The sequence below is a fragment of the Lynx canadensis genome, chromosome B2, assembly GCF_007474595.2.
Source record: "Lynx canadensis isolate LIC74 chromosome B2, mLynCan4.pri.v2, whole genome shotgun sequence".
Taxonomy (NCBI): Eukaryota; Metazoa; Chordata; class Mammalia; order Carnivora; family Felidae; genus Lynx; species Lynx canadensis.
The window spans coordinates 133599788-133614468 of NC_044307.1; the positions used below are offsets into that span (position 1 = coordinate 133599788).

The window sequence follows — 14681 nt, forward strand, 5'->3', positions numbered from 1 at the left end:
AACAGAAATTAAAAGCTGAGTAGATAAATTGTAACCACAAGTTTTACACAACTGAAGAGAGAATTACATAGCTTGAAAATAGGCAAAATAAATGATCCAGAATGTAGCACAGAGAACCAAAAAGGTGTAAAATACAAGAAGATAAAGAATAGAAGTTGCAGTGAGAAGTTCTAACAAGTGTTTAGACTTCTCAAGAAAGAAAGAGGAAAGAATGTGAAGAAGAAGCAATATATAAAGACATATGGTTGGAAATCTCTCATAATTGATAGACGATACCAATTCACACAGTCAAAAAACCTAATGAATTCCAAGGATATTTTTTAAAAACTTCACAGCTATATATGTCACATGAAAATAGAGTATATCAAAGACAAAAAAGAAAATATTTGAGGTGGCTAGAAGAAAATGAGGTGTCCTTTAACAAGCTATATATGATTTCTCAACAGCCAAGATAATGGGATGATCTTCTGTATGTTGACAGAAGACAGTACTTAATGTAGATTTCTATACTCAAGAAAATAGCCTTCAGGAATGAGACATTTTTAGGCGAATAAATGAATAAGACTTGCCACCACACTAAAGGAAACTCTAAAGGCTGTACTAATCCTCCATGGAATGTCAGAGATGCAGGAAACAATGTTTTGGAAAGAAAGTAATAAGTTCATGCATAAATATAATGAATATAATCTTTACAACTGTAAAGCAAAGTCTTATGGTATGTGTATACACATATACAAACACAAAGAAAAATAGTACACTCATAAAAAATACATAAATACACAAAAAATCATATAAAATCAAGAGAGTCACAAAGAGTAATTGAATTTAAGGTGATCTGAGATGGCGCATTTTTAAAGAGATTTTTTAAGAGTATCTAACAGCTTTTAATAAGCTAAGGATGCATGTTATAATTTCTTTTTTTAATATTTATTTTGAAAGAGAGAGTATGTGTGTGTACAAGCGAGGGAGAGACAGAGATAGAGGGAGAGAAAGAATCCCAAGCAGGCTCCATGCCCTCAGCACAGAGCCTGACACATCTTATGAACCGTGAAGTCATGACTTGAGCCAAGGTCAAGAGTCAGATGCTCAACCAAGTGAGCCACACAGGCACCCCAATCTTTGCCTTTTAAATTAAGGGCATAATTACTATGGTTATTCATATTTAAGTCTGCCATCCTTTATGTGTTTTCTATTTATCCCATCTATTTTGTGCATTCATTGAGTGCACCTTATATATTTCTTTTAATATTTATTTATTTTTGAGAGACAGAGCATGAGTAGGGGAGGGGCAGAGAGAGAGGGAGACACAGAATCTGAAACAGGCTCCAGGCTCCAAGCTGTCAGCACAGAGCCCAACGCAGGGTTTGAACTCATGGACAGCAAGATCATGACCCAAGCTGAAGTTGGACGCTCAACCGACTGAGCCACCCAGGTGCCCCATACCTTATAATTTCACTAAAAATATATTTAAAAAATTCATATAACTATTAGAAGAGAGAGACCATTTCCCAATCATAGTGGGAACTGCTAATATGCCTATTGATTGAGATACAAAAGCAGACAGCAGTAAAGTCAGTAAAGGATATAGAAGGCATGAACAAAACAATTAATGAAATTAAAACTAATGAAGAGATACAGAACATTGCAGAATACATTATTTTTAAGCACAGACAGAATGGTCATAAAATGTATTTGTAGAGAAATTACAGATGTATGCTGAATTATTTTTAGTAAAATGTCATAATGTCTATAATGAATTTTAAATATTCAAAAATTTTACATATGGACACTCATATGTCAAAAAATGTTACCTATTACCAAAATTAGATAATGAGTATATGGATGTTTATTATACAGTTCTTGTACTTTCCTTTATGTTTGAAACTTACATTTTAAAAACTTGGTTTTTTTTTAAGTTGACCATGTGTTAGACAGTTTTTTAAAAATTAAATTTCAAAGGATTAAAGTTAATTGTTTGTGATCTAATCACAATGCAGTTATGCTTGTAATTAGTAACAAAGCTAATTTTAAATGCCATGTTTGAGGGGCGCCTGGGTGGCGCAGTCGGTTAAGCGTCCGACTTCAGCCAGGTCACGATCTCGCGGTCCGTGAGTTCGAGCCCCGCGTCAGGCTCTGGGCTGATGGCTCGGAGCCTGGAGCCTGTTTCCGATTCTGTGTCTCCCTCTCTCTCTGCCCCTCCCCCGTTCATGCTCTGCCTCTCTCTGTCCCAAAAATAAATAAACGTTGAAAAAAAAATTAAAAAAAAAAATGCCATGTTTGAAAATTAATACAGTTTTGAATAACCCATGTGTCAATTTATAATCATTGGTAAGCATCTAAAGCAATATTGATATTTATAGGGGCGCCTGGGTGGCTCTGTCAGTTAATTGTCTGACTTCAGCTCAGGTCATGATCTCACAGTTCATGAGTTCAAGCCCCATGTCAAGCTCTGTGCTGATAGCTCAGAGCTTCGAGCCTGATTCAGATTCTGTGTCTCCCTCTCTCTCTGCCCCTCCCCTGCTTGTATTCTCTCCCTTTCAAAAAATAAATAAACACTTAAAATGTATATATTGATTAGTATATATACAATATTATTAGGAAAAGAAAACATAAAAGTGAGTGAACTGAACAGCCGTCTCAAAAAGATAGAAAACACAGCATTTAATAAACCAAAGAAAATAGAGGATAATAAGACAGTAATGACTTAGTAAATAAATACACAGTAGAAAAAATCAACCAAACCAAAGTTGATTCTTTAAAAATCTGATAAAATTGATAAATTTCTGGTGAAACTGAGCAAGAAAAAGGAAGGCACAAGTAAACACTATCAGAAATAAAATAAAAAAGAAAAGAAAAAAAAAGAAGATAACAAAGGATAAGAGGATGTAATCCCCCTAAAGGATCAAAGATAGCAACTTTGTTGCATCTATTTTTCTGAAGCCACATCTCTCTCTCTGCCCATAGCTAGGAAAAGCTCTTTGCTTGTGATTACATTGGGTTTACCTGGATAATCTATTTCTAGGTCCTTAACTTAATCATATCAACAAACTTCCTTTTCCTATGTAAGGTAACAATCACAGGTTCCAGGAATTAGATTATGGTCATCTTTGAGAGGAGTGGTAGACAATATTCTACCTACCACAATCATATTTAAAAAAAAAAAAAAAGTCAAATACTTAGATATTACATCTTAACAGAAGATGTTTAGGACCTCTATAGGGAAAATAGAAAATTATAGAAGTTTGTTGAAAGAAGTTAAAGACCCAAATAAAAGGAGAAATATACTATGTTCATGCATTAAAAGATTCTTGGGGCGCCTGAGTGGCTCAGTCGGTTGAGCATCCAACTTTGGCTGAGGTCATGATCTCACAGTTCGTGGGTTTGAGCCCCGCATCAGGCTCTGTGCTGACAGCTCAGAGCCTGGAGCCTGTTTCAGATTCTGTGTCTCCCTCTCTCTCTGCCCCTCCCCCACTCACGTTCTGTCTCCCTGTCTCAAAAATAAATATTAAAAAAAAAAAAAAAAAGATTCAGTAAAAGGCATCAATTCTCCCAAAACTGATGTATGTATACACACACAAATATACACTTAATGAAGTCCTTATCAACACCCCCCCCCAAATTTTGTAACTGATACTAAACTTTAGATGGAAATTCAAAGGGTTTTAGCTCTTCTTTTTAGCCTTGTACTAAAAGCTTTAACCAGGACAATTAGGTAGGAAAAGGAACTAAAGGGCATGCATATTGGAATGGAAGAAGCAAAAGTCTGTATTTGTAGATGACTAATCTTACAAATAGAGAATTTTAAGGAATCCATATATATATATATAGAGATATATATATATATATATCTCTATATATATCTGTATATGTTATATACATTTATGTATATGTTATATATATATTTTATATGTGTATGTTTTATATTTTTATATATATGTTATATATGTATATATAAATTATAAACAAGTTCAGCAAGATTGCAAGGTACAAGATCAATGTAAATAATCAATTGCTTTTCTTCATATACTAGCAGTGAAGAAACTGAAAATTTAATACAGTTCCATTTCTGATAATATCAAAAAGATAAAGTACTTAGGAATAATTTAACAAAAGAAGTGTAAAATGCACTAAAAACTTAAAAACATCATTTAAAGAAATTAAATCATAGATAAGTGGATTGACATCCTATGTTCATGGATTGGAAGATTTAATATTGGGAAGATGGCCATGCTCCTCAAGTTGATCTGTGCATTCAACACAATCCCTGTCAAAATCGCAACTATTGTTTTTGAAGAAAGAAAGAAACTGTTCCTAACATTTACATGGAAATGGAAAGGATCCAAAATAGCCACATATACACAAAAATTGTTCAAAGAAGGAAAAAGATGGAGGACTCACACGTTTCAATTTGTAAATTTACTACAAAGCTATAATCGTCAAGATCGTGCAGTAGTGGCATAAGGACAGGTAATATAGATCAATGGAATAGAATTGAGAATCCAGAAATAAATCCATACATGTATGGTTAATTGGTTTTCTACAAGAATGCCAAGAAAATCCAAAGGTGAAAGAATGGTCTGTTCAACAGATGGTGGGGACAACTGGATATCCACATGCAAAGTTGTTTCCCCACCTCATACCATACATAACTCAAAATGGATCAGTGTATGAGCTAAAACTGTCAAAGTGATAGAAAAAAGCATCGGTATAAATCTCTGTGACCTTAGATTAGCCAGCGGTTTCTTAGATGTGACACCTAAATCACAAGCAACCAAAGAAAAAAATAAATTGGATTTCATTAAAATTAAAAATCAAAGAACGCTGTCAAGAAAATGAAAAGACAACCCACAGATAGTAATAAAATACTACAAATCCTATATGTGACATATCTGGAATCTGGTAAGAGTCTAATATTTAAAATATATAAAGAATTCTCACAACTTAACAGTAAAAAGAAAAATAGCCCAGTTTTTAAATGGGTTTGAATAGACTTTTCTCCAGACAAAATATACAAATGACCAATAAACGTGAAAAGATATACATCATCACTTGTCATTAGGGAAGTAGAAATCAGATAAATGCCACTTCACACTAGAATGGCTGTCATTGAAAATCTGTTCAATAATAAATGTTTGCAAGGGGGGTGGGCAGCTAGGTGGCTCAATCCATTAGCTGTCTGACTTTGGCTCAGGTCATGATCTCGCAGTTCACGAATTCCAGCCCGACGTCATCGGGCTCTCCAATGACAGCTCAGAGCCTGAAGCCTGCTTCCCATTCTGTCTCCCTCTCTCTCTGCCCCTCCCCCGCTTGTATCTGCTTGCTCTCTCTCTCAAAAATAAATAAAACATTAAGAAATTTAAAATAAATGTTTGCAAGAATGTGGAGAAATTGAAAATCTCCTACATTGCTGGTAGAAATATAAAAATGCTGTAATCTCTCTGGAGAGCTGAAAGTCCCTCAAAAAGTTAAAACATGACTCAACAATTCCACTCCTTGGTGTACACCCAAGAGAATTGAAAATATATGTTCACACAAAAACTTGTACAAATGTTCATTAACAGCTATTCATAATAGCCAAAAAGTAGAAACAACTCAAAGGTCCATCAACTGATGAGCTGATAAAATGTCATATATCCATTCAATCGAATATTATTCAGTCATTAGGAGGGATGGAGTACCAATATGTGCTACAACATGTTGGGCCTTGACAACATTATTTTAAGTGAAAGAAGCTGGATACAAAGACCACATATTGTATGAATCCATTTATATGAATGTTCAGAATAGTAAAATTTATAAAGACTGAGTAGATTGTTGATTGCCAAGGACTGAGAAGAAGCAGGAATGGAAAGGGACTCCTAATAAGGATGGGGTTGTTTTTTGGTTTTGGTTTTTTTGTTTTATTTATTTTTTTGAAGTCATGAAAATGTTAGGAATTAGATAGTGATGGTGGTGAAACAACCTTCTAAATAAACTAAAAGTTACTGAATTATTCAGGGGCAAATTTTATGGTATGTGAATTATATTTCCAGCGAAAGAAATGTATGCTGAGGGAAGAGGGGAAATCTGACCTCAGTCTTTAACATAATGTAAGACTTTTACAGTAACCTAGATATTAGGGAATCAAGGTCTGGATTATGGAGGGAAAGGAAGCAGTGAATACCTGAGATCTTTTGAAGGGAAAAAAATTGGTCTGTTTGTAAGTGACAAGATAAATGGAGAGAAAGAAAGAGATTCAGCGTATCTACACTTTTGGAGACTAAAGTAGAATAATAAATGAATTCTGCATTTTCCTCTACTTCTAAACCTAAGCACAGTATTTAAAGGATGAGAAAGCATGGAAGAAACTAAATCAAATCTGTATGTTTAATTTATCTTTAATTTTTTGCACACCTAAGTAATTTTTACTGTTATGTAAACTAGTATCCAGTATACCTATTATTCATCGCAAGAAAGAATTATTAGTACCTTTTTACACAAGTTTTGTGACATAAACTAGTATAGAGGACACTATTAATGTACATTCTGTTTTTACATGTTTAAAAAACTAAAAAATTATTAAAATCATTATAATGAAAAACATAAAGTGAATATATACATATTTCAATTTATTGTCAATTGTCAACCTGAAAATTGCGTTTTAATGTTATCATGTATACTAATATCATATATATTAATAAAATTTTCATTTCTTGAGTTACTCTTTCATTTATCAAATCATTCAGTTGGAGAATCGTCCTCAGGAAAGGCTTCAAGGAGTCTTGCACAGCATATCCCTGGCCCAGGTGGCATCGAAGGTGTGAAAGGGGCGGCATCTGGAGTCGTCGGTGAATTAGCACGAGCCAGGTTGGCCCTAGATGAAAGAGGGCAGAAGCTTGGTGATCTGGAAGAAAGAACCGCAGCTATGTTGTCTAGTGCAGATTCGTTTTCTAAACATGCTCATGAGGTATGTCTAGCAGACAATATTTAAACAAAATAATCTAGGTGAAGCAAGTATGAAAGTTGTTTTTTTTTTTTTTTTCTTTTAATAGCTATTATATTTCTACAGGAGAACTTTCATTTATTTTCTGTACAATCAAGTTCCTGATTCTTGCCACCAGAGGGAACCACGACAAGGATATGTCTCAGTAGCCTTTGTTCTCTTACTGACATTTATAAATTTTGAAGGAACCTGCTCACCTTCAGGCTTTTTGTATATTTTGTAAATAAAACCAATGGCTTTGCAACTGTTTTTAGAGAATGCATAAGGCTCAGATGTTACTACTAATTTCTAGAAAAGGAAATAATTTGCCTCTCTTTATTCTTTAGATCTAAATAACTAAAATTGGCAACCATTTTTATTTAAGTGGACAATACTAAATCTGTCTGTAGACCAATTCATCCAGAGGGCTAATGAGATGGATTTTCACAATGAATTCATCTTGATGAATTCAGAAATCATGGTGGATCTTAGAAACAGATACGTTAAGAAGGGACCCCTAGCTGGCCTTCTTACAAATATGCTTTATTGGCCAGCTTAAGAACACTTAAAAAATTGGATTTAAAGGCCCCTTCGGTAGACTCTACATCTTCATTTTGACACATAGTCTGCCAGTCCTTGATGCTTTCCACTGGGCTGCTGTACACATTGAGTTCCTAGCCTAGCCCTTGAGGACGTTTTTAGTTTGTTACCTGAAGAAACCTTATTAAAATTATTTTTATATTTGAATAACCAATTTATCAGCAGTAGCTCTTTAAATTTTTCATTCAAAAGTCATCTTTTCCTTGCTCAAGAATGCTGACATCTGGAATGCGTGAAAGAGGTAACTTGACCTGGGAGAGATTTGTCCAGGGCTTCAAAGAGATTTGGAGATGCTTTCACAGTGCTGACACACACCTCAGATACAGGCTCGTGACCTTCAATCTAGGTCAGGAATTTTGTTGGCATAACCCTGCATCTGACTGCGATCTCTAATGCATATAACACTTGAGCTGATTTCAGAATATCCACACTCTAAATATTTAGCCAAGAGCTTTGTCTCAAACTGTTAGCTTTTCCCTTGTACCAAATGTTGTTTGTGAGCCGTATTTAAGAGTCTGTGAAGACAACACATTGAGGTGGTTAAGCTCATGGGTTCTTGTATAAGACTATGTGTGCTGAGATACCAGTTTCACTTTTGTGTTACCTTGGGTAACCCATATGAGCCTCATTTTCTTCCTTTATAAGATGAGGAAAATAATAATCTCTAACCCATAAAGTTGTGAGAACCAAATGAAGTCGTGTCGGGAAAGACTGCTGTATAGTGCCTAGCTCAAGACTATGGGCTCAGGAAATTTCGGATGGGAGCAAGAGTAGTGTTTCCAACCTCTCATTCCCCAGGTTCTTTAACCTCATTTTGAGTTCAAACCAGAGAACTGAAAATTACCTTATTTGTAAGGTATTACCTTAGGTCACCAAAGAATCTACTGAGCCAAAGTTGAATTGTGTCCCATCTCTAAGAAATCAGAGGACCTTCTGGGCTACAGTTCTTAATGGTTACGGTCTTATTTTTTCCTCTAAAGGGAACAGTTCTTACTGCTTTCTATATAAAATTATTTGAAGTAAGCAACATAGTAACACTGTAGAATCCTTCCGAATGATATATTTTGGAAAAACATAGCAATGATTTATAACATAAATGTTGTCATTCTGGCATTTTTTAAAAATGTTTTTCGTGTTTTCTCCCCTCTAGATGATGTTGAAATACAAAGACAAGAAGTGGTACCAGTTCTGACAGCTAGAAGTCCAACTAAGTATAACGTCGGCCAGAAGGAAAAAGAATTTTCCTTTTTTATTTTCTCGATTTCACTTTAGGAGAGTTAACATTCAAGGGATGTTCGTCACTGGATACTGCTCTTTCCTAGCACGATCACGCACTGTTTTCCCTCAGTCGTGTGGCTTTAACTGAGGGGGAGTGTCCACAGACACTCCAAGTGGAGTCTATGGTGTGTGCCAGCTCTGAGGTGACGGTTTGGGAACTAAGCAGGTCACGTGTTACAGACGAAGAAACAAAGGGGGATGTCGAGGAGACCTGGCAGGGACTATTCCTGGATCATTCCTGTATTAAACTTGCATATGCCAAAAGAGTTTGTGCTGTCGTATCTGCCTTCAGTGTTTGACCTCTTTGAGGGAGAGGCAATAAGTCAGAGGTCCTGAAGCTGAAATAGTTACGTTTGTGTCACTGACTGAATTATGAACAGCTGTCTTGGACTTTCCCTTCCTTAAACAGACTGGTCATCAGTATCATTAGTGAAAAAGCAACAAACTGTTTGGTACCATATCTTTAGACAGATAAGCTGAATGGTGGGCTTTAAATAATAAAAACATACACATAGTTGACTTGTGTATGGGCTACTCTTGGATTCTTGTTATTGTATATTTGTGTTTAGTCCATATTTTGTCAAAAGCAAAACAAGGTGATACATCACTTTTCATTGAAAAGAAAAGTGTAGAGCATGACTGAACTGCTCATCATTCTGGGAGTTTCCATGTAGTGGCTATACAGTGTGGAAAGTGAGAAAAACCTCCATTGTGGTGAGGAGAATACTTCAATGTCCCTTGTCCTTGTTCTCATTAATTCAGCTAAAGGTGGATTTGACCAAAATAGTTACTGGTTACCTTTGTAGAAATGTTGAAATTGGCTAAATTTTTAATTTTGCTTGAATTTTTATAAAATGTTTAACCAAATGTACCTTTGCATTATTTAATTAAAATGGCTTAAAAAAAAAGTTTCTTTATTTCACTAAAATGCTCAGCTCCCTTTTTAAAATGCCCTTTATTTGCTAACAGTTCCAGTACACTCAGGTGATGAGCCAATTAAATCTTAGTGCACATGCTGTCGCATGGAAAATTACAAGCATCTCTTGTCAATAATTATCTATATAAGAGTCTAGTCTGATGACCTACAAAATATTTTCTGTAGAAATATACTATAAATCTGTACATGTCCTTTCAAGGTTTTAAAAAGCCAAAAGGAAAGGAAAATATGTGCATTTTGGTAACTAAATTCTTTCTGTATTGGAGTATAATACAAATGAGACCATCAGTGGACAATAAATGATTGGTTCCTAGAAGAGCATTGCAGACAGGAACGAGATGGCTTGGAAGGAAGTAATCTCATAATGCAGGCTCATCTGAGATTATTACTGATTATTCTTAAGGCAACAAAGGAGGAGCAAAATAGAAGCATTACACTTACTGTTAATGAAATTTAAATATTTTCTTCTATAAAAAATTGCTTAAAACAGTTTTCCTTTTTTCTGTAAGAGAATCAGAGCACAAATTGATAGCAAACTTGATGGTTGTTTTGCTATCCCATAGGATCATTAAAGGTGTATGTAGAACACCTTAATTTCGCACAGTCTGTTAGGCGTTTTTTCCTCTTGGTTATTTTCATTAATAAAGCTTTTATGTTTACATTTTTATAATGTGCACTATGGGATACAAAAGTTTACATTAAAATTTACTTTAAATATCATTATGGAGGGACTAAATATATGTGATAGAGATAATTGATCAAGCCAAAACATTTCAGAAGTCATTTTCAAAAGTTTTTGAATTTGTAGAAAATACCTACAGATAACATATTTCTGTTTAGTTAATGTCAGCAATATGATGAACATTCAGGAGTTTACAGATGGCTTAATTTGTATCCTGTATTATCTAATAAACCCGTTGTTCCATGATCTGTCACAGGAAGTATTAGGCCCTTTTTAAAGGTACAGTTTTAAGAGTGTCCTCAATTCTATCAACAGTTAAAGGATTTGAAGTTGAGAAGCGTTAAGTAAAGTAATAAACTGACGATTCCCCATTTCGTAGACGGGCATATTAGCTCCAACTGTTTAATTTGCTGTGTTATTTTGTGTTAATTGTACATCAACTTTATTTTTACTGTCATTTTTCCTGTTGTATATAAAATGAGCTAATCCTGTAATTATTTTCAAATAGAGAAGTAGATACATTTATCGGAGATGGACTTTATAAGAAAATGTTAAATCAATATTTTGAGTTATTTTATTTCATTTTTAAATCTACAGATTATGCACAGCAAACTAGAAACTCACTTAGGATTAGAAGGCTTGAAGTATTTTTGAGAATAGGAAATAGCTTCTCTAAGTTATACTTGATTCAGTCTGTAGATAAGAGACAGTCTGCAGTAATAACTTACACAGGGAATTTATTGTAATTTGAGAGAGAACATCTCTATTTTTTTTCTTTTTAAGCGCAAAAAGTAACAGTCACCAGCAAGCCAGGATTTCAGGAAAATAAACCAAAAAAAAAAAAAAAAAAAGTCAAAAATATTAGAAAAGTGAAAGATGTGTGTGTGCTTCCTCCATACCTCCATATCCTCATTTGAGGACATTATTCTTTGTTTCATGTGTCGTTGGCTCTAAAGTCATTGAAGTATTCATTGATTAGCAGTTTGTCAATAGGAAGTTGTTTGCCTATATGTGCCATATATCCAGTTCACTCTTCAAGCTAAAATTCATATGTATTTGCTTAAAAAGTTATTTGAAATCTTACACTCTGACAAATTCTGTGTATTACATCCATTTGAAGTTTTGCATCATCTTAATCCCCTGGGTTTGCATTTCATTTGTACGGAGCGTTTCCAAAAATGGTTATTGATCTGAGCTGTTATTAACTTCTTAATTCAATTTTCTTTATGGATGTGAAAAAATGCTGCTACCTGTCTATGTTATGTGTGGTATATCCCAGTTTAAATACAGTACTTTCTAGTAAAGAAAGAAACTTTTCTTTTGCTTAGAACTTCTTAATTGTAGGTTTCTCTGAAGTTATTCCTGTAGATTTGTGAGTGTTTTAAACAAGTCTGAAAGTGTTACACATTTTTAGGTTACAGGGGGTGGTGGGGAGACAGCTGAGGGAATGGAAAACACGTGGTAGACCCCACGGAGTACAAAGTTTTACCCTGAGTTCCATATTCCATATATGTTTTGCTTAAGGCATTTTCACATATGACATTAGAAAAGCTATATCCAAAGGTAAATTTTTTGTGGCAAAGATTTATTTTACATTTTAACTTTGGGGATTTCGTTTATTTGTTTTTGCAAAATAAAGAGCACTGAACTTTAAACTTGAATTTTTTCTGCACTTTTTTAGGTAATGAAAACTTTTTATTATCAGTTAATCCACATTTCTCAGTTAAAATCAAGTGATACATATGTATAAAACATACCAAAATCATGACTATGCTGCTAGCTGCACCTTAAATAATTAAACTGATCATAGTCTTAAAACCTTTAATAGGGCTTTATATAGTTTTCAATTATAAAAAAATAGTAAGATCATTTGCTGTATGTTTCAGTGTTCTAGGTCTTAAATATTGCAACACTTTCAGATTTGTTTTAAGATCATACAGTAACATGTTATATTTATACATATGGCTAGAGAATATACTTTTAATTTTAAAATAAAATTTTTATAAATGTACTCTTTAATTTTAAAAATGGTGAACTTGTTAAGTTTAAGTCGAAGTACTTAAAAAGTATGTATATTATCCATACAAAAAGTTATGTTTTACGCTTATAATAAGAAATATTGGTATCTCATATCGAGATACAATTAATTTTAAAGAATCATACATTATTCAAACGTCTTCACACATTGACAGGAAAGAAAATCATTACTATGGTTTAAAAAAAAACCCTCTATTGAGCATTTTCAAATATTAATTTTATTTTGGGGAAAATGCCCACAACAATAATTGCAAGATCTTTCTCACTAGCTGCAGCTTGCTGTTGGATGCCTACCTTAACTATTGTTTTAAAATATATATATATTTAAAATAGTTTTCCAGGTATTTTCTTCTACCTTTTTTAAAAATAAATTTCCAAAAATGAAAACAGAGTTTATGTATTTTTGTCAATGAAGGTTTTTATTTTGTAGTTTATAGAATTTGTTCCTTATCAGTTTGATACTTGATCAATATTCCTAGACTTTTTAATCTGTATTTACTTTGAAAAAGAGCACTTCTCTATCTTAAGTGTCCTCCTTTTTTTCTTTTCCCTTTTAGAGTGTTTGTTCTCTTGGATTGAAATTTATGCCCATAAGTGATTTTTTTTCATTTGCAAATGAATGTGAAGATACTGTTTACAGCTTTTGTTAATTACACTTTTCATCACGGATCAATTTCTTGTAAAGTGCTATGGGGATTATTTTTCCTGTGAATATTAGTGATCTTACTGCCACAGGAGTTTTAAAGGTTCTGTGGACAGAAAATGGTTGTAACAACAACAACAAAAATTAAAGGGAAAACTTTAGTTTACCTTTCTCAGCTGAATTAAATGGTTTTAGTAACTTCCCAATTATCAGGATTTTCACATGGCTTTCTTCAGTTACTAATACAGTCTTAAACTACTAGGCACAATTCATTTACAAATTGCGTACAGTCCAGGACTACATGTGATTGCTCTTTTTATTGCACTCTTTACATCAGAAAAATCATGAATGTCAGTTTTGCCAGTATTTTGCAATGAGGATCATAGTTATTAACATTTTTATAGTGTATGAGATGTAAATAAGTCAGTATTCATTTATTGAAGGTTGTTTGGTTCAGGCATTTAAAATGGACATAGGCTAATGGCAATGGAATCCAATTTGTTCGGGAATTTCATTTTTTTAAATATACTTTTGCTAAGTATTTCATGTTGTTTGAACTTTGCTTCAACTGAAGACAACGTGAGGAGTTAAACATAGACTCAACATGTCAGTAGAAAGCAATGCAAAGAGGGTAAATCATGTTTTAAATTTTTTATTTATTTTTTTTTTGTAAATAAACGGTACTGTGATACTTTAGGTGTGACCTCTGCTTAATATGATAGTTAGAACCAGAAAAACATTTCTTTCTAGGTATACTATTGGTTCATTGTAAATGCATCACCAAAACAATATTAAAAAGAGCAAGGATAAGTTTTTCTAACATTGTCCACTTCGGGGGCAAGCATGCTTGGTATAGAGCTCTAGCTTGTGTATACCTTAAACCGTGCCCGCAGGCAGTTTTCAGTTTGCTGCACTTTTTATTTTATTTTTTTTAATTTTGCTCAGTCCAGTAACTATCTCAAAGGTAATTGCTGGAGTATGAATTTTAAATACGGTAAAAAAAAAAAAAAAATCTCTGTGTACTGTTTCATTTTAAACAAAAACAAAAAAGCACTATTGCAAACACTAAAAAATGTGTTAAACTTTGTAGTTATTTTGCATTCCTGTACTTTACAAAATGTCATCACAGCAAAAGGTTTAAAATTAGGTAATGAAATATTTTTGTAAATAAATACCGATAAGCTGGTATTTTAAAAAAATGTATTATAATGTTTCTGGAAAATGTTCATATATATGTATATGAATGTCTCTTTATGCTGAAGGGCTCTGATTGGGCAAAATAAAATACTCTAATCTCTCCTGAAACTAAACAAGCCCTTTTTTCTGGAAAATCTGTTTTAATTTTTTCTCTGAATTGTGGAATTAATCCATTTGTTAAACCTAAGCAAATGATAGACAAAATAGATTTCTACATTTGCAAAGATAATCAAGCACTTCAAGTAAGACAAACTGTATTTTTCTTAACTAAGTGAGCTTTTTGGTAAAAGTCACCTTCCCTTCACGGGGTGAGGGTGCTTGTAGGGGGTGAGAGTGGAGGAGGTAG

The 14681-nt window shown here is 33.6% G+C and overlaps 1 protein-coding gene across 4 annotated transcripts in view; it reads left to right on the forward strand.

Annotated features, from left to right (window-relative positions):
- Positions 1–14443, forward strand: part of STXBP5 (syntaxin binding protein 5) — a 174048-nt gene extending 159605 nt beyond the window's left edge. For all 4 annotated transcript variants that reach the window (XM_030316544.3, XM_030316546.3, XM_030316547.3 and 1 more), the window contains 2 exons: positions 6726–6946; positions 8712–14443. In XM_030316544.3, the coding sequence (XP_030172404.1) occupies positions 6726–6946; positions 8712–8753 (263 nt within the window). In that variant the 3' untranslated portion in view covers positions 8754–14443. The remainder of the gene's footprint in view (positions 1–6725; positions 6947–8711) is intronic.
- The last annotated feature ends 238 nt before the right edge of the window (positions 14444–14681 follow it).